The sequence below is a fragment of the Vanacampus margaritifer genome, chromosome 19, assembly GCF_051991255.1.
Source record: "Vanacampus margaritifer isolate UIUO_Vmar chromosome 19, RoL_Vmar_1.0, whole genome shotgun sequence".
NCBI lineage: Eukaryota > Metazoa > Chordata > Actinopteri > Syngnathiformes > Syngnathidae > Vanacampus > Vanacampus margaritifer.
In genome coordinates this window covers 17,554,176-17,576,365 of record NC_135450.1, presented here as the reverse complement: position 1 = coordinate 17,576,365, position 22,190 = coordinate 17,554,176, and the positions used below count along the sequence as shown (strand labels likewise).

The following is a 22,190-nucleotide window of genomic DNA, read 5'->3' as shown; positions in this document are numbered from 1 at the left end:
AAACGGGCGATCTTTTTTGGAAAGTAGGATGCTTATTGGTTAATTTTCAAACGCCACAGAATTTTTACTTTTACTTGAAACCAGGGATGTGATTTTTCCGCTAATTCGCGGAATTCCGCTGTTTTTTATCTCCAAAAATAAAAAATTAAAATTTCCGTTTTTTTTGTTTTTGTTTTGTTTAGTAGTTCATTGTGTATGCACATGACTCCGACAGATAACATCTTCTGCTATAACAAAGACATTTGTGGTATGCTCTAATATGAGTTACTTTTCATTTGGTCATGATACAATTATTTGTTCATGAAATTTGAACTCTTCAACATTATTTATGTGTTAACTTAGTAATCACATTAGTTAGATATGATGATATTCTCAGTGATAGTTTTTAAAAGCAAAGGCAGTCCAATGTTTTTGAATGTGACTGATTTTGAGTTGACTAAAACTGCCATTTTATATGGGATAGTTCAATATACATTGAAAATTGATGCTGTTGTTTTGTCTATTTCTTTGTCATGCATTGAAAGTACTTAAAAAGTACTTAAAAACACGGAAAACCCATGAGCTCCGGGGGGCCAGCGGCCCCCAGACCCCCGGCTAAATTTTCAGATAATTTCACTTTGGTCAAATCACATCCCTGTTGAAACACATACGTTAGTTAAATAAGATTTCTCTCAAGTTTGAGTTTTTTAAGTGAATTCAATTGTTTATATTGATTTAAATGTGTATTTTTTCCTATTTATGTATTCAGTTTAGTTTAATCGGCGATTTAACTACTGAATGTATTTACTGTGCAGGTCTTTTTATTGATGTATTTATTTCAAGAAAAATGTGTTTGAGCGCAGAGGCGTGACAATGGATGTGGGCATGACCAAGTTTGAGACGGCGTCAAAGGTGGTGACGCTGATGGACGCGCCCGGACACAAAGACTTCATCCCCAACATGATCACCGGAGCTGCCCAGGTAACGACGCCTCCTCCCTCCTCCGGATTCTTTTTTTCAAACAAAACCACTTGGGGGTACGACTCAAACGTCTCCCACGCCTCCTCGCGTCTCGTCCTGCCAAGCTTGGCGTTGTGGTTTTGGGTGTTGCTCGTTCAAGGTGCGCTCGACGGCACCTTGCGTCATTTCTCTTTTTACCATATGACTGTCCTCACTCTCAAAGTGCGATTACCTTTTGCATGACATGTAAAGGTTTGCTTGAGAAAATTGTAGTTCACGTCTAGGTACTAAACTGGGCCTTCGACCACTTGCAAATTCCATGACAAGATTGCCAAAATGCCAAGTTGTGATTCAGAAGTGTTTTTACTACAAATATTTACTGTAACTTTGACTGCGTTGGGTGTTCAGATGGTGTAGAAAATAATTTGTTCTTTTGGACTCAGTTGTAAACCTCTAGGACCCATTGTAGATTGATATCAGCGGTGTTCCACAAAGCTCTATACTAAGTCCATGGATTTTTAGGATATAGTCTATATACATAAATGTTACAATTAGGGGTGTCAAAATTAGTGCGTTCATTTAAAGTTCCTTTAACGGCACTCATTTGATTCGATTTTTGTCATGAATGTCCAAATTGTCCTGCCACTCTATGGTGTGTGTGTGTGTGTGTGCATGCTGTTGTTCTCCTCAGGCAGACGTGGCCGTGCTGGTGGTGGACGCCAGTCGAGGGGGGTTCGAGGCGGGTTTCGAGGCGGGCGGCCAGACCAGGGAACACGCCCTGTTGGTGCGTTCGCTGGGTGTCACTCAGCTGGCCGTGGCGGTCAACAAGATGGACCAGGTCAGAACGCCGCCACCAAACGCTGACTCTTCATTCACATGTGTTTTCCTCCAACAACGCCGAATGAAGCCGCACCTCGCCATTTGCCGCACTCGTCGTCTTTGTTCTACGAGCTGGTCCGGCCACTTGCATGTCTCGACTTGCGTGGCCCTCCCAGTGATCGCCACATGTCGGAATGTTGTCCGAACTGCTTTAACATCTCTCGACTTCCTTTTTTACTCCTTATTAATGAATCCTTTTCATTGGTGGCTCGCCGTTGTCGCCAACTGTGTGAAATGTTGCATATGCGCAGGTTAATTGGCAACAGGAACGCTTCCAGGAAATCACATCTAAACTCGGCCACTTTCTCAAGCAGGCCGGCTTTAAGGTCGGTTGAGCTGCGGTTGAGGTTCTTGCTACAGCACGTTAGCATTTGAGCTAATGTTGGTTTTATGTATTCATCTTTGAATCCTCAGGACTCTGACGTTTTCTACGTCCCCACCAGCGGCCTGTCGGGAGAGAACCTCAGCGCCAGGTGTACAGTGTCCGAGCTCACCTCTTGGTATTCTGGTCTCAGCCTGCTGGAGCAGATTGGTAATGCAGGAATGAAAGTCAAGCGAAAGCCTTTAAAGTGACAGTGATGTGCTTTCACTTTCCGCTAGATGCAAATCTGGAATGCTACCAGACTCAATGTTAACATTTTGGGCATGTTTTGCATGCTGATCCCACGGTCCAAAAAAAATGCTGACTGCATTATTCATCTAGTTCCATAATGAGTTTGTAATTATGCTGTATCGAAACTGAAAATTGTGCGAGCTGGTGTCATCTTTGAAATGGCGGAACCGCGACATGCCCCTTCCAACTCTCTTCTTCCAATCCAACAAATTAATTTATTACTTTTATTAATTTTTTTTAAATATGCAAGACATGTATGGAGCCATGGATCCGAAATTGCAATAAATAACAAATCCTACAATTTGATTTGTCTGCTTTTCCTCCCAAGATGGCTTCAGGCCTCCGCAGCGCTCTGTGGACAAACCTTTCCGACTGTGCGTGTCCGACGTCTTTAAAGGTAAAGTTGCCGGCTCATTCAACGCATCTATCTGTTTGTCTGTGTATTGTGCGCACCCTCGCTCAACCCAAGCCCTTTTCTTATTTCACGTCTCTGCTGGCGTTCTCCATCCAGACCAGGGCTCGGGCTTCTGCATCACTGGCAAGATCGAGGCGGGTTATATTCAGACTGGAGAGAAACTGCTGGCCATGCCCCCCAATGAAACGTGTCTAGTCAAAGGTAACTGAAAATGTTGATGACTGGAAAGAAAATAATAGGCCGGACTGAAATGGCTGTGGGCACGTTGGGATTAATACTGCCATCATGTGGTCGTTGTGTGACTAACATCTGTCAGGAATCACTCTGCACGACGCCCCTTTGGACTGGGCTGCGGCCGGCGATCATGTCAGCCTGACAGTAACCGGAATGGACATCATCAAGATCAAGTAAGGAGACTCCATTTTGTTTTTGCTTTTTTCCATTAGTTAACAGTCAGACAAATTGATCATGTGTTCCGTCTTTCAGTGTGGGCTGTGTCTTCTGTGACCCCAAAGAACCCATCCGAGTTTGTACCCGATTCAGGGCGCGACTTTTGCTCTTCAATTTTGAGGTTCCCATCACAAAAGGCTTCCCGGTAAGCGCGCTTGGATAAACTCCAGCACAGGATTTTCAGGATAAGCTGTACAGAAAATGGATGGATGGACTTACTGTCATCAGTTTTTACATTTTTTTTACAAATTTACATGACCTTTACCTACCTTAGCATTGAGTCCGTTTATAGCTTTAAAGCTCTGATGTGATTGTGACTTCATTTCTCTAGAACAAAAGGTGTATTATTACAAGAATAAATTATGATATATATTTTTTCCTTTATACCTTATAAAGGTATTTTTTTCTGGAACATGTTTTTGCTGTTGTTGATAATTTAGGCATGAAAATTAAGAGCAAATAAATGGAGTGCACTTGTATAGCGAAAAAGCACACAACTTTGCCTAATGCTAATACATAATGCAAAACTACATCGACCAGCTAGCAAACAGCATTGCTAGTGGTGCGAATTGGTGTTCGTAAAACAGCAGATGATTCAACACAAACAGTGAATGCATCAGCAAGCAAAAATACAACTTTGTTCTTGTAAAGATGAACCCAAAACGGTAGTTTTGCCAATATTGCAATTTCTCTCCCCTAAAAACAGGGATTTTGTCCTGAGCAGCTTAAAACATCCCGCATACACACACACCATGCTGGAAACCAAAGACCAATTAGGACTTGATTTCTGTGTTTATGTGTTACTTGATTGTATTTCCAATTGCGTTGCTTGCAGGTCTTGTTGCATTACGGGACCGTGAGCGAGCCGGCCACCATTACCAAACTGATCAGCATTTTGCACAAGAGCAGCGGCGAGGTCCTCAAGAAGAAACCAAAGTGAGTCTCTCTCGGAAAGAAATCAAATATAATAAAATGAATAATATCAAACAAATAGAATATATATATATATATATATATATAATAAAAAATACAAATAAAATCCATTTAAAAAAAAAAAAAGATCTGTAAGGTATCATCGGGCAGGTGAGTGGCGTTGAACTTGAGTGCGTGTTTTGTGTCAACAGGTGTTTGGGCAAAGGCATGAACGCCATCGTTGAGATCCAGACGCAGAGGCCCGTGGCGTTGGAGCTCTACAAAGACTTCAAGGAGCTGGGTCGCTTCATGCTGCGCTACGTGGGCTCCACCATCGCCGCGGGCGTCGTCACTGAGGTATGCAACGCACCTGATGCATTATTTGGGCTGGATCAAGTCAGCTAAGCGCCTCGCTGCTGTTGGATAACTGTCAAATGTCGCCCTCAAGTCAAACAATAAGTCCGCACAATTTATTACATATATTTTTTTTGTGAGTGCTAATGTAGCCTTCCTTATCTGCAGTTATTTTTTTTAAACGTCTTAATTGAATGAACTAGTCTGCTAATTTCACTTAATTAGTTCAAAGATTTTTTTTTGTCGAAATGACTGGAATGAATGAAAATGAACAAAGGTGATCTTTGTCCAGCTATCGATGCAGGCAGACGAATGAAGCGCTCTCAATTGACCTTGATAATCCACTTTTTGTTTGTTGGTGTGTCATGAGATAATGACAAAATGAGACAATTCAAACCAAACATTCTGCTGAAATGTTGGTTTGTTGGTCTCATTGCCATCTTTTCTTTTTGACTCCAGATCAAAGAATGAAAGCGGCCTCCATCAACGTCGTCGTCGTCGTCGGAGAGCACGCGAGCGCCAGCGCGACGTCCCTCCCTCCCTCAATGCGGCCTCAGCCGACGGGCCCGATCGACTCTTGCCAACCAATGGCACGGTTGCAAGCCTGAACAAGCTGGCGGCGCCCAGCGATGTCCAACATCCACAGACTCGCTTGGCTTGATGTCCACGCTTTGGTCAGACATGCAGCGCTTAATTAACGACGCTGAATTCTCCTCGCATTGACGGTTTGTTCAAATATTGAAACGGAGCAAATTGAAGCAGCGCACAACCCGCGCTGGTGGAGCATTACGAGGACAAACCAATCCCGCAGCGAAATATTATTTATGTTGATTTTGAAGGGAAATGGCAAAGTTTAATTTGAGTCGGCAGGATTGAAAGGATTTGCTTATGGAGGAAACGTTTGGTTGAGTTTTTGAGTTGCGTTGCATGTGGAGTCGCGTCGGTGGCGCCGAGGAGACTTTTAAAGGAGGTTGATGAGATCAAGATAAAAGAAAAATGCTCACTAAATCGCTCTGACTTGTTTTGTTTGAAAATCAAATGCACCACATTTACAGAAAGCATCTTTTGATCTCTGTTTTCAGCTGCTCACAAACTAAAATCAAAGCAAAAAAGTGAGATTTTTAGTTTTAGTTGCTAAGTGTTCGCTTCGAGATGCAAACAACCCAAAAAGTCCATTGCTTGTTCAAAAGACATTTTTTGATTACAATAAGTAGAAATGTTGGCCCTAATGAATACTTTTACTCAAGTTTTTAATTTAGCTATGCATGGCAACTTCATTTGTTGTAAAAGTGAGCAGAGTACGTGAGTAAACATTGAGTGAAATTTGCTACCCTGCACTGATAATGAGCCAACGTGTGGAATGGATTGAAAATCTCTTTCATGTCACGCCAGCGTCATTTCATTTGAATGTTAATGTTTATACTACTGTGTTGTCTTTTGATAACTCATGAGCAAATATTTAACTTTGTGACACTTGTAGCTCGGGGAATCATTTTGGGGGGGGAACAAATATGATCTGGCCTCTTAATTATTTGTGTGTGTTGATATTAGTCCATGCGGGTTTCCCTTGAGAGTAAAAGAAAATACATTTTGCAAAGAGGGATTAGCTCCACCCTGAGCTATTACATGATGATTTTATTAATATATTCTTTATTCCTTTTTTTTTTTGTGCTGTTTTTTTGATGCACGAGTTGGATTAAAATTTCTGCTTTTAATTAATGATCACAGATTAAGTTTTGGCTTTGAAAATTCTAGAAAATTATTTAGTCACGGGGAAACATTTGAAAACAATACACAGACATTTAAAAATTATTTTAGATTATTTCAAAAGTATATATATATTTTTTTAATTCTTATCTGTTTTTCAATTGCGTTGCAACTTCCTGATTTTCTGAAAAATGTCTTGTTTTCAAAGTTTGTGCTTTGTCTTTGTTTTTTTTCTCTAATTAACATTCAATGTTATTCTGATGGTCGCTACCTCATTGGTTTGCAGCAGTTTATTTTGGTAACAAAGGTATGAAGCCACACACACACACACACACACACTTCCTGTGCACGTCTATCAGCGCTGTGTCGTCCGACTGGGATTCATTTCGACTCTGACAGATTCAATTCTCAATTTTTGTTGTCTTTTTGCACTTTGTGATCATCAGGTATGCAAAGCAGGATGCAGGCGAGCACCCTTTTGGTCCTAGAGAACTTCATCGGCGGGAAGTTTGTCCCGTGCCGGAGTCACATCGACTCGTACGACCCGTCCACGGGAAACGTGTACTGCAAAGTGCCCGACAGTGGTCAAGAAGAGGTAACATTGATCCTTTAACCATTTTTGGTGCGTCATTTTCTACTAAAATGAGTGCAGGCTTGATGCGGAGTTGAACCCTTTTTATTGTGGAGAACATTCAAAAAAAAAAAAAAAAGTCCTCTAAATAAGTTGAATAGACTCACCCAAAAAATGACAAGAACCTTTGCTCTTTGCAGAGTCCACAGGCGAGTAAATAATTAAACGCACGCACATGCAAGACTGGAAACTTAAACGACACTTTTGCTTGACATTTAAGAATTGTCGTGGATTCACCAGTACAGGCCCAAAACAAAAGCTGAAAGCTTCTCGTCTCGCTGTGCTTGCAAAGGTTTTCGGCTGGCCCTCCAGCTTCTGCCTGCGTTCCAAAAACTTGCATGTGGTTAAGCTTCATTAAATCACCCCTAGATGGCGGCAGTGAGTCACTTTTGATTTGAGATTAGCGCAGGTTTCAAGTTCAAGATCCATTTTAGGGCTCAAATCTATTCTTAATGGAGGGAAATTATGGCACGCTAACGATATCCAAACATGATATGATAAATATCACGCTATGAACCTCACAGTATGATAATTATCACGATATTTTGGGGAGGTTGGTGATATATCAAAAACATTATTTACTGTGTAAAAACTCACAATATTGCCAAAATACATAAATATATTTGCTGGTATGACTGATTTATGTGAGAGATAACTGCTGCAGTGGCCAAAACATTCCTAATTAAAACTAAACTGCACAACAACAAACAAAAACTAACCACCAGAGGGTGCTAGAAATGAAATACAACCTCACCTTTGTAACAGATGTGCTGCTTTAAATCTCGTGACATGATGACGACGATATTGTGGCAATTTTAATATCGCAACATTACGGACTGGAAATCAAAGATCATTTTGCCATCAATTGCAACAATTCTCATGCTTGTTTTTGCCGATTTATTGTTCGAGTGTTACAAAAGCGTCAAAGTCATTGTGCTTGACATGTTTCTTTTTGCAAAAAAACCATTTTTTGTTCTGCTCTACTGGGGATTACTTATAAATGGAAAAAACTTGAAATGAATTTGATCGGTTTGGTGCTAATATTGTCACAGAAGACTCGATTCAGTTTAGCAACACTTGTTGCAAACGTGTTGGGCAGGTGGAAGCGGCGGTAGCTGCGGCCAAAGAGGCCTTCCCAGGCTGGGCCGCTCGCAGTCCAGACCAGAGGGCTCAGGTCCTCAACAAGATGGCCGACCTGATCGAGGCCCACCTGGAGGAGTTGGCGCAAGCTGAGTCCAAAGACCAAGGTGTGCACAGCCCATATTGTCAACACTTTGGTGGTAAACGCAGATTTGATGATGGTTCTGAAAAGAATTTCTTTTTATTCCGAATTAGTAGTAGTGTGTCCCGAGATTTGAAGGGGAAGAAAATCAGCACACATTGCCAAACTAAAATATCACCCCCCCCCCCAAAAAAGCTATTTCAATGGATGACAGAAAAGAAAGGGGCTATACAAAGAGCCTTGTGGTACGCCTCAGTTAATGTTTAGTGGAATTAGCGTCCTTTTTGCTCTACGTTTTGTCCGCTGTGATGCAACATTTGCAGGCAAGACGTTGACGTTTGCTCGGACCGTGGACATTCCCCGATCAGCGTACAACTTCCGCTTCTTCGCCTCATCGGTCCTCCACCACACCAACGACTGCAGCCAGATGGATCACACGGGCTGCCTCAACTACACTGTGCGCTGCCCCGTAGGAGTCGGTGAGAACACTTGCGCGCCAGGCCATGTTTTATTTTGTTTTTTCGTTTAAAGTAGGAGGATGTTCAGATACCGCAGTGGAAACAAGTGGAGCACTGACTGTTTGTTCATGTTTGTGTAGCTGGTCTGATCAGCCCCTGGAACCTTCCTTTGTATTTGCTGACGTGGAAGATGGCGCCCGCCTTGGCCGCGGGCAACACGGTGGTGGCCAAACCCAGCGAGATGACGCCGGTGACCGCCTGGATGATGTGCAAGCTGATGCAGCAGGCCGGTAAGATGGCGTCTTCACAGAGAAGCCCCAAAAACTGGACGGGGTTCGGAACATTCTGCTTGCATTCTCCTGCAGGTGTTCCGCCTGGCGTGGTCAACATCGTGTTCGGGACGGGCGCCCGGGCGGGGGACGCCCTCGTCGGACACCCCGACGTCCCCCTCATCTCCTTCACGGGCTCCACGGCAACGGCCCGACTGATCACCGAGCGCAGCGCCCCCTATTGTAAGAAGCTGTCGTTGGAGCTCGGCGGCAAGAACCCCGCCGTTATTTTCGCCGACGCTGATCTGGATCGGTGCATCGAGACCACCGTCCGCTCCAGCTTCTCCAATCAGGTGAGAGGAGAAATTTTGCAAAATGTAGTGACCAGGAGTGACCACATGAGGGCGATAGAGCACCATTGTAGAGAATTAGCCAAACGCTTGACATTTACTGACCCAGGGCTTATATCTTCCTTTAGAAAACTTTAAAACACACCAACAAGCTGCAATGTCACAAAAAGTTGTAAAATAAAATATTTATGATGATGATTTGTTCTCAATTTACAGACAAATGTACTCACTGGGCATGTGTGTGTGTGAAACCAAGGAAACCTGTGAGTCAAATCAATTGTTTCCAGGGAGAGATCTGCTTGTGCACCAGTCGGATTTACGTGGAGCGAGGCATTTACTTGACGTTCTTGGAGAGATTTGTGGCCGCCGCCAGGAAGTGGAAGACGGGCGTGCCTTCGGACCCCGGCAACAGCAATGGCGCGCTCATCAGCAAGGAGCACTTGGAAAAGGTGAAAAATACAAAACACAAATATATAAGTCATTTTGTTGCTTTTTTTTTTAAGAGAGAGAATGAGATTTTCATATAAAAAAAAAAAAAATTGTCTCTTGAACATTTAAATATCTGAGAAGTGCAGTAACCCCCCCATGCCCCTTGTCATAAAACGAAAATAGCAAAATAACCCTAAAATCGTGCTTAGTTTCATTTGAGTAAGTAAGTTTTGTTAAAAATGGACGGCTGTAATGAAACTTCATAAATGGCCTTTTTTTTTTAGTATATGAAATGAGCATTTTGTGTGTCCAGGTGCGCGGCTTTGTGACCCTGGCCAAATCGGAGGGCGCCACGGTGCACTGCGGCGAAGGCGTGGACCCGCTGGCGGTCCCGCAACGCAACGCCGACGGCTACTTCATGGCCGCCACCGTCATCTCGGGCGTCCCGCAGGGCTCCCGCGTCATGCAGGAGGAGATCTTCGGGCCCGTCACCTGCGTCAGCCCCTTCGACGGCGAGGAGCAGGCGCTGGCGCTCGCCAACGACGTGCGCTACGGGCTGGCGGCCACCGTGTGGTCCGCCGACGTGGCCAAGGTGCACCGGGTGGCGGCCGGCCTCCAGGCGGGCCTGGTGTGGACCAACTGCTGGCTGCTCCGGGACCTCAAGCTGCCTTTCGGAGGCATGAAGAGCTCCGGCGTCGGCAGGGAAGGCGGCAAGGATTCCTACCACTTCTTCACCGAGGTCAAGACCGTCACCGTCAAATACTGAATGGCCTTGAGAAGGACAGCAGGTGTGCCAAACCACGTGCTTTCCTTTTGCCACCACATCTAAAGAAATGCTGCAAATTCTTTTCTTTTTTTAAACAAAACTGTCATTTTGTAATATCAAAACATTACATTTGACAAGAATACATTTATTTGATCAAAAGTTATTTCTGGAGAAAGAAGCCACTGTTTTCAATCAATTAATCAATATTATTAATTCAATGGTATGTAATCATGTGTAATACAATATATAATTATAATCATTTATTATTTCATTATAATTTCATAATTTAAGGATTTTATGGGAATAAAATCATATGAAAGCAATAATAAAATCACTACGAAATATAAAATAGGAGAACAAAAGTACTTAAGAATTATTTTTTGTAATTTTATTACAGTAGTGATAGTATTGGGACTTTTTTTAAAAGCACTTTTACGAGTAAACATTTTCAAGTTAAATGTTCATTTTTTTCAAATCGTGAAATTTGACAAATTATGCCAATGCAAGTTGTTGTTTTTTTTATAATGGGGTTAGTCGGGGGTGATCATTTTTACCACATAAAAGTTTTTGATTAGCATAAAAATATTATACACATTTATTAAAATAAGCTTGTTGTAATATTAGATCCAAATAAAAATGATGAATCTTACTAGAAAAAAGTTTTGCTATTATGATAAGAAAAAAATGAAAAAATGTATAAATTCCATCCTAATGAATATACCTTGCGGTCAAATACATGATGTTCTAACATTGTTCTAACAATGTTACAGCGGCATAAAACACAAACGTGAGTGCAGTGCGCTTGTGCGCCACTGTGTGGCGTAATTCCTTTGTGCTTGTGCATCTGTACCTAATATTATGGCCGGCCAGTTTATTAAGTACGCTTGTTGAACCCTATCCGATGGGGAAGTGATGTCATCGCGTGCCATCAGATGTGATGTCAATCCGAGATTCGTGAGCGCAAAAGCAGGCCTGCCGGCTGCCATCTTATGAATTTATGACGCCCCAAAGCAAACAGGCGGGAAGACTTTGGCCTTTTTCCCACGTCATCGTGTTCTCCTTCTGCTTGGCGTCGCCGCTCCAAGTCCAGTAAAGTTTGTTGCCCTCGTGGCGCCGTTTAACTCGCTGACGTAAGAGAAGCCAATAAACGGCAGTTTGTGCTCGGGAAATTCTGTCAGACGTTCAAACTTAAGCTTGACAAAATGCAACCGCAATACTTTGGCCGAAATATTAGGGACAGCATCGCAAACTACAACCACCGTGTTAAATGATTGTGTCAGTCCGTTATCATTAATTGTTTAAGGTGTTTGTGACTCGGCCACCAGGGGCAGTATGATGCGGTCATATAAACAAATGAGTTTCACGAGTAGGTACGAAGACGAGCACATACACGCTTTGTCCTTAAAAACAAACCAAATCCTAGTGCCAGTGGATACTAGTTAGCCCCAAGGACAACATGAGTAGCCTCGGGGGTCTGTTCTAAAAATAGCTCACCACTGATATGACACTGTGACTTACTAAGATGAACGAAAACACAAGAATGTTTATCTTTTTTTCTTAGCTTATCGATGCTATTTGTTAGCCCGTCACTGGTGTTTTCCATCATATGTTCGCGTTAAGCTAGCTGCCATTGGCTGGCAACCCATCCGGGATGTACTCCGCCTCCTGCCCAAAGTCAGTCAGGATAAAGTCAAGCTGACCTTTGACCCTGATGAGGACAAAAGAAAATAAACGGATGGTCAAATATGAAAGCCGCTTTTCCGGGATTTGATCTCAATGGGCAAGAAGAGAAATAACCTGGAGTTACCTGCTTTTCCTGCGGCGGCGGCGGCGGCCTACATACCGCACGCCGCACGCCAACCTTGTCAACAAAGTTTGTTGACAAAGTGGCTCCGCAACAAGTCTGAACGTTGAACGAAACCCACACGGGGAAAAACAAAAACACGTGACTTTTTTTTTCTTTTCTTTTCCACTCTGGTGCAGACTTGTTGACACTCACGTTTGTCAAACCTTTTCGGGGGCCAAGCAGGAATTCACGTTTTTGATGTACTCAGCCAACCCCCTCCACTGCGGGGTCAAAGGCCACCTATGGCGCTTTTGGGCTCAAATGGAGCAAAAAGATTGTTTTTGTTTAGGGCTAAATGTTGCATTGTTTTTTTTAAAAATTATTTTATTTTTTTATTTTTCAATATTCATCACGTCTGGACTTTACAAAATGTAGCATTTTTGTTCCAAATGTTAGTTTTGTGATAAATTCTGAATAAAAATGCAGTTGAGGTTTAGCATTTATGTGGTAAAACCGTTAATTATGTGGTTCAAAAATTTACATTTTTGTGACAAAATTGTACCTTTTCGAGGTTCAAATGTAACATTTTGAGGGAGAAAAACATTTTTAGTGTTTACCCCAAGATGTCAACAAAAAATGTTACTAATTCAAATTCCGACTGACTTCTCATGAGGTTATTTTGACCACCAAAATGAGACTTTCATTTTCAATAATAAAGTTGGACTTTTTAAATCACAAAAATAGGACTTTCATTTAAAAAAAAAAAAATATATATATATATATATATATATAATTGAATTAATTTATTCCCTTTAAAAATGAATATGCGTCAATAACAAAAATGTGAATGATCCTCACTTACAAACAGCATGAAAAAGCTCCCTGGCGGAGGTCACAATCGCCAAAGTTCATTCAACTGTCCTTCATCATCGTCAGAATTGGTGTTTTCCATTCATTGATGTCAAGTCCCCCCCCCCCCCCCCCCCCGCACGTCTCCACATCCTATTGGCCGCTTTGAGACACACCGCATGTGAGACCACACCCCTTCGTACGCAAACAACGTGGCTCTCTACACACAGGAAGGGTCACTGACCTACCTGGCACATAATGTGACCCAAAAAAAAAAAACAGCAAATAATGAGTTGCATTTGTTATTGTTAGCATATTAGCATATTGTCTAAAATGTATTTGAACATTTTCAAAAAACTAGAAAAAGGATCAAATGCAAAATGGGATTAGGGTTCGGGTCCATTTGCCTCAATTTAGCCTTTGTGGATTTGCCTTTTCAATTTTCATCAATTAATCGCACTTCATTTTTGTTTTTCAATTGTTATCGTGGGAGTAAATTGAAAAGGCCTTAAAAGGCAATTAGGCTATCAGGCCATCCAGATTTGACATTTGTCGATTCGTGTGCGTCATGACCCTGAAAGTCTGGCCTCATATTTACAAAATGGAGGTAGTGCGAGGCCAATTGCTTGCTTGTTTGACTTGTACAGCGCGTCGACCTCACAAACGCTCAGCGGAGCCTTTGACAACATCTCGTGACCACGACCGGCCCACTCGGTCACCGCACGTTTCCGCCAAATTCACGTACGGCTCGGCCGCTCATGAACTTACTAAATACACACCTGGCATATTTGGCGCCAGGCGTGCTGGCACACGTTAACGATGCCCGCCGCAAGTTCATCATCCCGCCGACGAGTCACACGGTGTGCTTGCGATCGCACACAAAATGTGGACGCCAGCCAAATGTGCAGGAAGCTTCTCGAAATAGAAAAATGCGCTCGCTGCCGCCTTTCCTTTCTGATCCCGTCCGCTCCGCCCGGGCAGACACTCGCAGACAACGAGGCACCGCACGGGAAGCGCACCAGTGGATCGCGACCGTCGCATCCATTGTTCTCTTTGTACGCGCAAGAACAATACCGCGAGTCAGAAGGAACACAACGTACTCGGCGTGGCCCACTTTGATATCTGAATGTTGAGATCATCTTCATATCCGAGGTGATCTCACCTCATCGTTTCTGCACGCGTTTGGCATCGCAAACTCATTTGCGGGCACCGGCGACGGCTCATAAATAACCGGGGAAAGAGAAGGGAAAGGTTACCCGAGTTCATATCTTGCACGCTCCCCCCTCCCCCCCCTGCTCGATCCCCTCCCAAAGGATTTCGCTCCGTATGGCCGCTCGCATTCATGTAACTGTCCGTCCGTCCGTCCGCGTGTCAGCCTCAAAGGTTGAATTTATGAGCGCACGTCTACGGGCTGCCGACGCTGGATGATCGGCAGCCTGCGGAAAACAAGTCACATGCAAGCGGCACGCCGGGACCCGAAGATGGCGTGGCTAAGATAATAAAAACTGACACAGACTTCAAAGTTTTTTTTTTTAACCAGCTTTATGGGGGGGGTGACCAATCCTAAAAAAAAATATTGAATTTTTTTTTTTTACATAGAATACAAAATTTTGTAACAGTCTGAATTGTCATTAATGCCATAAATGTTTTTTGTTTTTGTTTTGGGTGGGAGACGAGTGTATGTGTTAAGAAGGCAACATTTCAGGGTGCTTGCAAACCTAATGTTTGTTTCAAAAATTAGAAAAGTATTTTAACAAAATTGTGTTGGAAAGGCAGAATTCTCAAAGAAACTATCAAATCAAATTTTCAAAACTTAAAAAAAAAAAAAAAAGACATGAAGAAACAAATGCAGCCATTGCATTTTTTATACCAATTTAATTTAATTAAATTTTTACCCCCAAATTTTTTTTCTATTTTAATTTATTTTGAATAAAATACAAAATAATAATTTTGCAACCGTCTGACCGACAAAATGCCTTTTTTTTTGTTAGATTTCTGAGCACTCTTGAACCTAATTGTTTGAAAGAGAAACATTTGAAAGAATATATTCAAAAATTTGAAAATTGTGCAGTTTCGTATCAGACAGGAAGGCACAATTTTTCTTTAATTTTGTATTTTCAAAAAGATCTGAAATTTTCGCCAATTTGAAAAGAAGAAAAAACAAGAAGAAGTAGAACTTTAGTTGTTGTCATTTTTGTCCAACTGGCATCGTAAGACTTCCCGTCACGCTGGAACCCAAAAATGTTGAAAATGTGAGAACATTCGTACAAAACATGCGGAAGTTTGTGACCCCCACCCCCCCACCCCCCACCACCCCCTGCCCCAAATGATTGACATCTATTTAAAAAAACAAACACACAAGGAACCAATTGGCATGAGTGCTAACCAGAAGTCCACAGTGTCAACATTGCTGCAGTGACCCGCATCATGTCCCGCCTTATGATGCCTTCACTGCGGCGCGGTTTTCCTATTTGCCTCCTTTGCATGCCAGACGGGTCCTCCCTCCCCTCATGTGGCCTTCGCGTGCGCGTGTTGGCGCAAACACGCGCACGCACGCACCACAGTCGCCGAGTAGTTTTACCGGGCTGCCAGTCCGCAGGCTCCTTCCTGCCCGCTCATTGGCTGACGGGCAAACCGCCTCGGCCAATGACAGCGTGGCAAGAATTTTACGAGCCTGCCGATGTGTGCAATCAATTTGACTGTGCGTGTGCGGAGCAAACGGCAGGCTCATCAACAAGCGTGCACGCTGGTTGCGATTGGTCAGAAACAAGATGATGACACCGCCAGCAATTTCTGTCCTTTTTTCTTTTCTTTTCTTTTTTACATCTGTTGTTGGATAGAAAAAAAGAAATGCTGAATCATGTTAGCAACAGTGGAAGTCAGCGCACGTATGTATATTTTGAAACATATTGTGAACATATTTCAACACTTCAAATTGTTGTCTGTGTACATGCATGTGCCTTCAAGAGGCGGAGCCTGATGAGGCGACATCAGCGTGTGAGCGTCTGAGCGTGAGCCGTGGCCACAGCAGCTTCTGCGTGAGTGTGAGTTTGTGTTTTACTACTTTCCTGGTGTTCATTAGCGGTGTGTCAGCGGCTGTGGTTCGACTTGCCCACAGTGCATGACGGGAAGTAAATATCCTGGAAAAAACTGAATGCTAGTCATTGCTTTTTTCTTCTTTTTTTTTAAACAATGTTAAAGTTTTTTTCCTTAGCATTGGTATGCAAATACTTCATCTGTATGTTCTTTTTCTTTCTTTTTTCTTTTTTTTACACCTTAACATTTTTTTTTAAAAGAATTGGTATGCAAATACTTCACGCGTATGTTCCGACAGAAGTTTGGTAAAAAAAGTAACGGCCTGAGAACAGACCCTTGTGGAACACCAAGCTTGGATTCTAAACGGGTCAAAATGGAATTCATTGTCAGTATAATTATGTAAGTTTCTATATCCATAAACAACAATCAATCTACGTATCAATACTGTGTGTGCGTGCACGTGAAAGCAGGCCGCGCTCCCCGCAGAGCCGGAGTGGAGCTCATCAGCGATGCTCTTTCTGCTGCCTTCATCTTCCATCGCTCTTCATCTTTGTTTTTCTTTTTGAATTTCTCCTCGAGCTGGTTGTGCCCGCGTCGACTTTGATGTGCTTCTCTCGCGCTCTCTGCCGGCTTTTCCTGCCGCATCCGTCATGTCATCAGGATTCTTGCCCGCTAGCCAGAGAAGAAAAAAAAAGATGCTGCAGTGGGGAACAAATTATTTATAATAAATGACTATTGATTTCTGTGTTGAATGCGTAGAAAAAGTCTACACACCCCTGAAAAATGAGACAAAGAAAAATCATTTCAAACCTTTTTGGATGTAAAAATATAAAACCGATCAAAAATCTTTCAAACACGTGGCAAAATCGGTCTGCCACAAAAGCCCACTAGAACATCTGAACTTTATTTGGGGTTAATCAAAGGCACTTTAAATGGTATCAGTTGTGTGCTAACTCGCATTTAATATGACGAAATGGGATTGCTTCATTCTGAATGGAGACATCCCCACTTACCAGAGGGGTGTGAACACTTCTGCAAGCACATGATCTTGGTTGTTTATTTAATTTTTTTTAATTCCCCTCAAAACGATTTTAAAAATGCAATTGGATTGTGACATTAATGGTAAAAAAACTTTGGGAATGATTCACACAATGATCAGAGGGGTGTGTCGACTTTTTCAAATCCACTCCATATTCCCTAAATCAAGTGTCAACCTCTATTGTTTGTGAACATGCCACTCCAATTGTTCTTCTTCCAAGTCGATCTGTGGTGCGTGGCCCCTCCCTGGACGGGCTGCTCATCGGCGCGGCGCCAGGAAGCAGCTGCCCGCCCTGCAGGAAGTGGACAATAAAGGACCAAAGCGGGTCCACGTTCCGGGCGACCTTCATCTGGCAGGTCAGTGCCCAGGCCAGCGCTTACTCGTTGTTAGCTTGATAGCATGTTAGCGCCTTCTTGTCCACAACTTGTTGGCGACGTTGATTTGGGAAAAGGAAAATGTTTTCCCCAATATGTGTTAGCTTGAAGCTAGTCGGGGACTTTATGAGGCAACTTGCAATCGTTTTCAAACGATGTTTCATTTGACAGAAAACTGCAAGCTTGAGGCCTTTTTTTTTTTTTGGGGGGACAAATTCTTCACCAGACAGTCTCAAGTGTCCTTCTGGCCACATGTTAATATGTCATCGCCACCGCACCCCCTCAAAAGGGCAAACGCAAAGAAAAGGGAGATGATTGGCGTGCGGCGGCCGTCTGTAAATAGCGCGCAGACTTCCTTATCGTGGCGGCATCGCCAACGCGGGGCCCTCTGAAGTCTCGGCTCGCCATTGTTGCTGCTCTGGCTGCGATCTCCGAGCTGCTCGGGTTGAGATTTGACGCGCGGGATGACAAATTCATTTTGTGGTGGACGAAACGCACATCAAATCAAATCGCTGCATCTGCACCTCGGGACCAGTTTATTTATTTGTATTTAGTATTATTAATAATAATGAATATTTTTTTAAAGGTATTTTATTAGTACTAGTACTCAGTAGTGTAGTTCATCTCTATTTTCTCGTCTTAGAAGTTTGAAGAAAGTCATTTTTGCAAAAGTGAGCAAGGCATGAAAACGGTTGGAAGAATTTGATAAAACCCTGAAAAATGTCATTTCTTAAGGCGCAAGAACAACAACGGAAAATCAAAGTGGAGCTCTACTGACCTTAAAAAAAATAAAAATACATTTAAAGAAAAATTCTACATCGAATAATGAAATGACTGCACATGTAGTTGGGTTACATGATTTTGATAAAATGACATTTAGCTTGGTTACATTTTCATTCTTTTGTAGCTTTTCAGAAGTAAAAAAAAAAGAAAAAAGTAGTTACAGAAAGACATTGCTATCAAATTGAATGAAATGAGATCAAATAAAAATCATCTTTTTAATTTTGTGTTTTAGAAACAGAAATCCGACATGAAGCGTGAAAATGGCGGTGCTGCTGTTTTTGTTTTCAATTTAGTTGATGAGCAGATAAGATGGAGTGGCCTTCACTCGTCTGCTTTTGTACGAGAGACCAAAAGTCCGGAGACGTTCAAGAGCGAGCGTATTCCTGAAAAGGCGAGGAAAACAAAAATAAAAAGTCTCCCGCCTTCGTGGCGCGGTAAAGTCACCGCCTCGCATTCTCGGCTTGCGCAATGTTTGTCTTGACGAGAACATGGCGTCTCCCGCATTCCGACCCCGGCCAGGTATCGGCCCGCCTCCTTGGTCCGGATCGTCGGGTTGCCAGATCTGCTAGAAAGTCACAAGGCAGCGCGTCAAACGACGATCATAGGACGAGATGAGAGCCGTTGTTTTTTTGCCCTGACTTGAGAGTAAAAATTTGAGATACAAGCAGAACTCGACTCGAAAAAGAGAATTCAAGATGTTGACGTTTGCTCGTCTAACTCAGACATTTACAACCGCAAAGCTTGGCTTTTTGCTGCGAAAGTGTCATGCTAACGCTAATTAGCATCTACGGAGCGGTTAGCGTTAGCTTTCCATTGGACGTCGTTCAAGAGCAGTCGAGTTCTTGCTTTTAGCTGAAAAGGAATCACAATCGTCTTCATTGGCCACAAATGTTAAGAACACGCAAACAATTTGTGCTTGTAACGCAGTAACGAGCAAGTATGACACTAAAGGACAGAAAGTCAACAATTGAGAAGGGACGAACCCGCTGAACCCGACTCAAAGAAAAAGGAGCGAAAGTTGACGTGCTTTTAAAGATGTTTGGAGATTAGGAGCAAAAATACTGCGCAATCCTCGGCGAGCAGGTTTGACATGACGAGCTGGTCACATGAGCGGAAGCCATCTTGAAAATGAGCCTTTAAGGTTCCAACCGAGACTTGATGTGCGACTACTCGAGTGTTTAGACAAAGTTGAGTCATGATGGAAACGCCAAACAAGTCATGTTGCGCAAGTGCAACGTGTTCACACTTGTTGATGAAAAAGGCGCAAGCGCCCGTTTCAGCATTTACGCAAAATTGTGTTTTTTGTTGGTGTTTGCTAAAATGGCATCCAGCATGATGTCGCCATTTTATGACATTTTCATCCGCATTAGCGGTTATCCAGTTGTCAGCTGGCTATGCTAGCTATGCTGTCATTTGGCTAGTGTAGCCACTGTAGAGTGCCTTGTTGTTGGCCACGAGTGTGTGCTCATCACGCTGACAATGGTGGAACAGCGAGGAGTGGGAAATTTTTATTATTGTTATTTTACTGCTGGTACTTTGGGCTGCTTTAGAGTGCCTCGTTATCACGTTGTGAGTGCATGTATGCCATCTTTGTTTGTTGGGCAAAATAGACAATTCTGGCCTTCTAATGAACATTTCTGCCCTTTTATCTTGCAAAAACCGTCGTCATTGGCTGCCATTGACGGCTATAGACGTCAAAAGATCCATTTTTACTGGGCTGGCAGTGAATGAGTTACCATTTTCACGATTCCTGGAGGTCCTCCCGGAGGACCCGAAGATGCCTCCCAGGGCCCCCCTGGGAGAGGCAACAATCGAGCCCCGGGATGATTTTTTTACAATTTTTCTAACGGTGTCTGGCCCGTCGCTCCACAAACTTGCGTTTTGGAGATGCCGGGCCGGGCCGGGTATACTTTTTTGTTTTTGACTGGGCTGGCAGTGAATGAGTTTTAATAACTAGTCTTTGAAGTTTGTTGGGTTCGGTCTTGGGTTCGCTAACGAGTGTTGTATGCGGATGTTACGAGCTCAATTACAAAACTCTAAGACATACAATCTTAATGTCTTTTTTTTTTTTCTTCAAAATGGAGAACTTCTCGACTCCAAGCCACCCTCATCAAATAATCATTTTCGTGCAGCAGTTCTGCCGCATGTTGGTGCGCCGCACTCGTCCCTCCAGGCTGGAAATAGTAACTCGCTCTTTTTTTTTTGGGTATGTGTTGCCGTTAATTTCCTCACACGGGATCGAGTGTAGCAGAAGTGCCTACATTTGCCCGACGGCGTTTTTGTCCGGCGTGAATAAGGTCAAGGTTGCCGCTGTTGTTTTTTGCCCGATGAGTGACGGGCTGCCACAATTCCTGCATTTCTTGTTTCTCGTTTCTCGTTTTGTGTCTTTTGACAGGCGTGTAAACAAGACAAATCCGACGTGACGCGACCGATCATCGGCGTGGCGGGCAAACCTTCTGTTTGCCTCGCTGGGAACGCGTTTGTGTTTGTCGCTCCCGTATAAACTTCACCACACGCACGTGCCTGCTGCCTGTGTGTGTGTGTGTGTGTGTGTGTGTGTGTGTGTGTGTGTGTGTGTGTGTGTGTGTGTGTGTGTGTGATGCGTGGGAGGCAAAAGCGTGCGTTCAGAGCTGGCAGTATCCCACACGTGCCTGATTCTGCAGATTTTTCAGGATTTCTTCAGCCTGCACAAAAAATCTATTTAAGGAATCATCTTGAAGCTCGCTAGACATATTTTCATTTGATAACCGATCAGACGATTGATTTTTGATGGATTTGAGCTAGTGGAGTCATTAGCATGTGAAAAATAAATGAGCGGCAAACCCTATTAAGTCGTATGTCATATGAAAGGTCGCCATGAGAGGTTTTCACATCTGACGTTATTTTGTCGATATGCGCTGGTATGATGACGCCGTGGCCCAAAAAGATGCTTGTTAGCTGTTATTAAACGTACAACGAAGTACAAGTGAAGTCACTGGTTGTGTTTTTGCGCCATAAGTTGGTGCGTCCATCAATATTACTTTTATTTTCATTTTTTTGTCCATTACAATTTCAAAACGATGTAGCCATTATGTGAACGTGGCATGTGAACGCTGCGTGTAGTTTCTTCCCGAGGTCTTGTGGAGCTTCGGATCAAACCAAGCCCAGTGGAGCTCATTAGTGCAGCGTAAATCGCGGCCTGACCATCGACAGCCTTAGAAGAGCCCCTTTTGGCTTTTCCATTAAAAGTTCTCAAGCGCCTCTGATGCAACCCCCCCCCCCCCCCCACCCACCTTTGCGAGATGCGTTAAAACAACGTTGCGCTCGGAAAGGACTGCACGTCCGTGATACTGTTCCTGCGTCTGTACGAGACGAGATTTATCATCAGCAGCGCCGTGAAGCGTTTGCGAAAGGGTCCATGAATTATTTGCGGGCCGTTCATTTTGAATTCTGAGGCGCGGCGGAGCCTCTTTTGGCTCCACATCACAGAATAATTGATGCGCTTGCTTCTATTTGAGATTGACTTTCCGCTCCAGCGAGCGAGAGGACGACGATGCGCCTCTCAAAGCACTCCATGAATGTCGCTAACGACAATGCTAACCGCTAAAGTGGCGTTTTGTTGTTGTTGTTGTTTTTACTGTCAGCCTACTGACTGCTTAGCCCAATGAGACGGGAGGGGAAGTGGCACTAAAAGAGGCCAAAATACAGACGTTGGATAAGGCAGGGCATGATTTGCATAGTGGGTGTGGTTTAATCAAATGCAAGAGTGAAAATAAGTCTTAGGCCGAGATGTCAACATTTCTGTGTCAACCTCAACGACTCCCATCTTGTGTTGATTGTGGTTAGCGTTCATCTGTGTTATTACTTGTGAGTCAGCAATTTGAGGATTCCAGCGAATCGAGTCATTGTTCATCCCGCTGCCGAGGAGAGAAGCTGCTCCTGCTTCCTCT

At 43.3% G+C, this 22,190-nt stretch overlaps 2 protein-coding genes across 6 annotated transcripts in view; both read left to right on the top strand.

The window, feature by feature from the left end:
- hbs1l (HBS1-like translational GTPase) overlaps window positions 1-5,570 on the top strand; it is a 41,443-nt gene extending 35,873 nt beyond the window's left edge. For all 3 annotated transcript variants that reach the window (XM_077552654.1, XM_077552653.1, XM_077552657.1), the window contains 11 exons: window positions 843-960; window positions 1,631-1,777; window positions 2,070-2,144; window positions 2,233-2,350; window positions 2,760-2,828; window positions 2,943-3,047; window positions 3,163-3,253; window positions 3,333-3,441; window positions 4,132-4,232; window positions 4,421-4,565; window positions 5,022-5,570. In XM_077552654.1, coding sequence (XP_077408780.1) covers window positions 843-960; window positions 1,631-1,777; window positions 2,070-2,144; window positions 2,233-2,350; window positions 2,760-2,828; window positions 2,943-3,047; window positions 3,163-3,253; window positions 3,333-3,441; window positions 4,132-4,232; window positions 4,421-4,565; window positions 5,022-5,033 — 1,090 coding nt within the window. In that variant the 3' untranslated portion in view covers window positions 5,034-5,570. The remainder of the gene's footprint in view (window positions 1-842; window positions 961-1,630; window positions 1,778-2,069; window positions 2,145-2,232; window positions 2,351-2,759; window positions 2,829-2,942; window positions 3,048-3,162; window positions 3,254-3,332; window positions 3,442-4,131; window positions 4,233-4,420; window positions 4,566-5,021) is intronic.
- Window positions 5,571-6,586: 1,016 nt separating this feature from the next.
- On the top strand, window positions 6,587-17,460 carry aldh8a1 (aldehyde dehydrogenase 8 family, member A1). 3 transcript variants are annotated; one of them, XR_013289422.1, is made up of 9 exons: window positions 6,587-6,864; window positions 8,000-8,147; window positions 8,446-8,601; window positions 8,721-8,870; window positions 8,946-9,202; window positions 9,487-9,648; window positions 9,942-10,416; window positions 15,997-16,073; window positions 17,325-17,460. XR_013289422.1 is itself a non-coding variant. In XM_077552660.1 (7 exons), exons 1-7 carry the CDS (start codon window positions 6,718-6,720, stop codon window positions 10,392-10,394), a joined length of 1,473 nt encoding a protein of 490 aa, XP_077408786.1. In that variant the 5' UTR covers window positions 6,587-6,717; the 3' UTR covers window positions 10,395-12,679. The 3 variants fall into 3 exon arrangements, 1 of the variants encoding a protein (XP_077408786.1); XR_013289423.1 differs by having other exon boundaries at window positions 15,997-16,067; window positions 17,325-17,441; XM_077552660.1 differs by lacking the exons at window positions 15,997-16,073; window positions 17,325-17,460 and having other exon boundaries at window positions 9,942-12,679.
- Window positions 17,461-22,190: the final 4,730 nt, after the last annotated feature.

Coding starts and splice junctions, on each gene's coding strand:
- aldh8a1 (XM_077552660.1), top strand. CDS start 6,718: ATGCAAAGCAGGATGCAGGCGAGCACCCTTTTGGTCCTAGAGAACTTC. Junction 8,148..8,445: donor AGCTGAGTCCAAAGACCAAG/GTGTGCACAGCC, acceptor CAACATTTGCAG/GCAAGACGTTGACGTTTGCT. Junction 9,203..9,486: donor GCTCCAGCTTCTCCAATCAG/GTGAGAGGAGAA, acceptor AATTGTTTCCAG/GGAGAGATCTGCTTGTGCAC.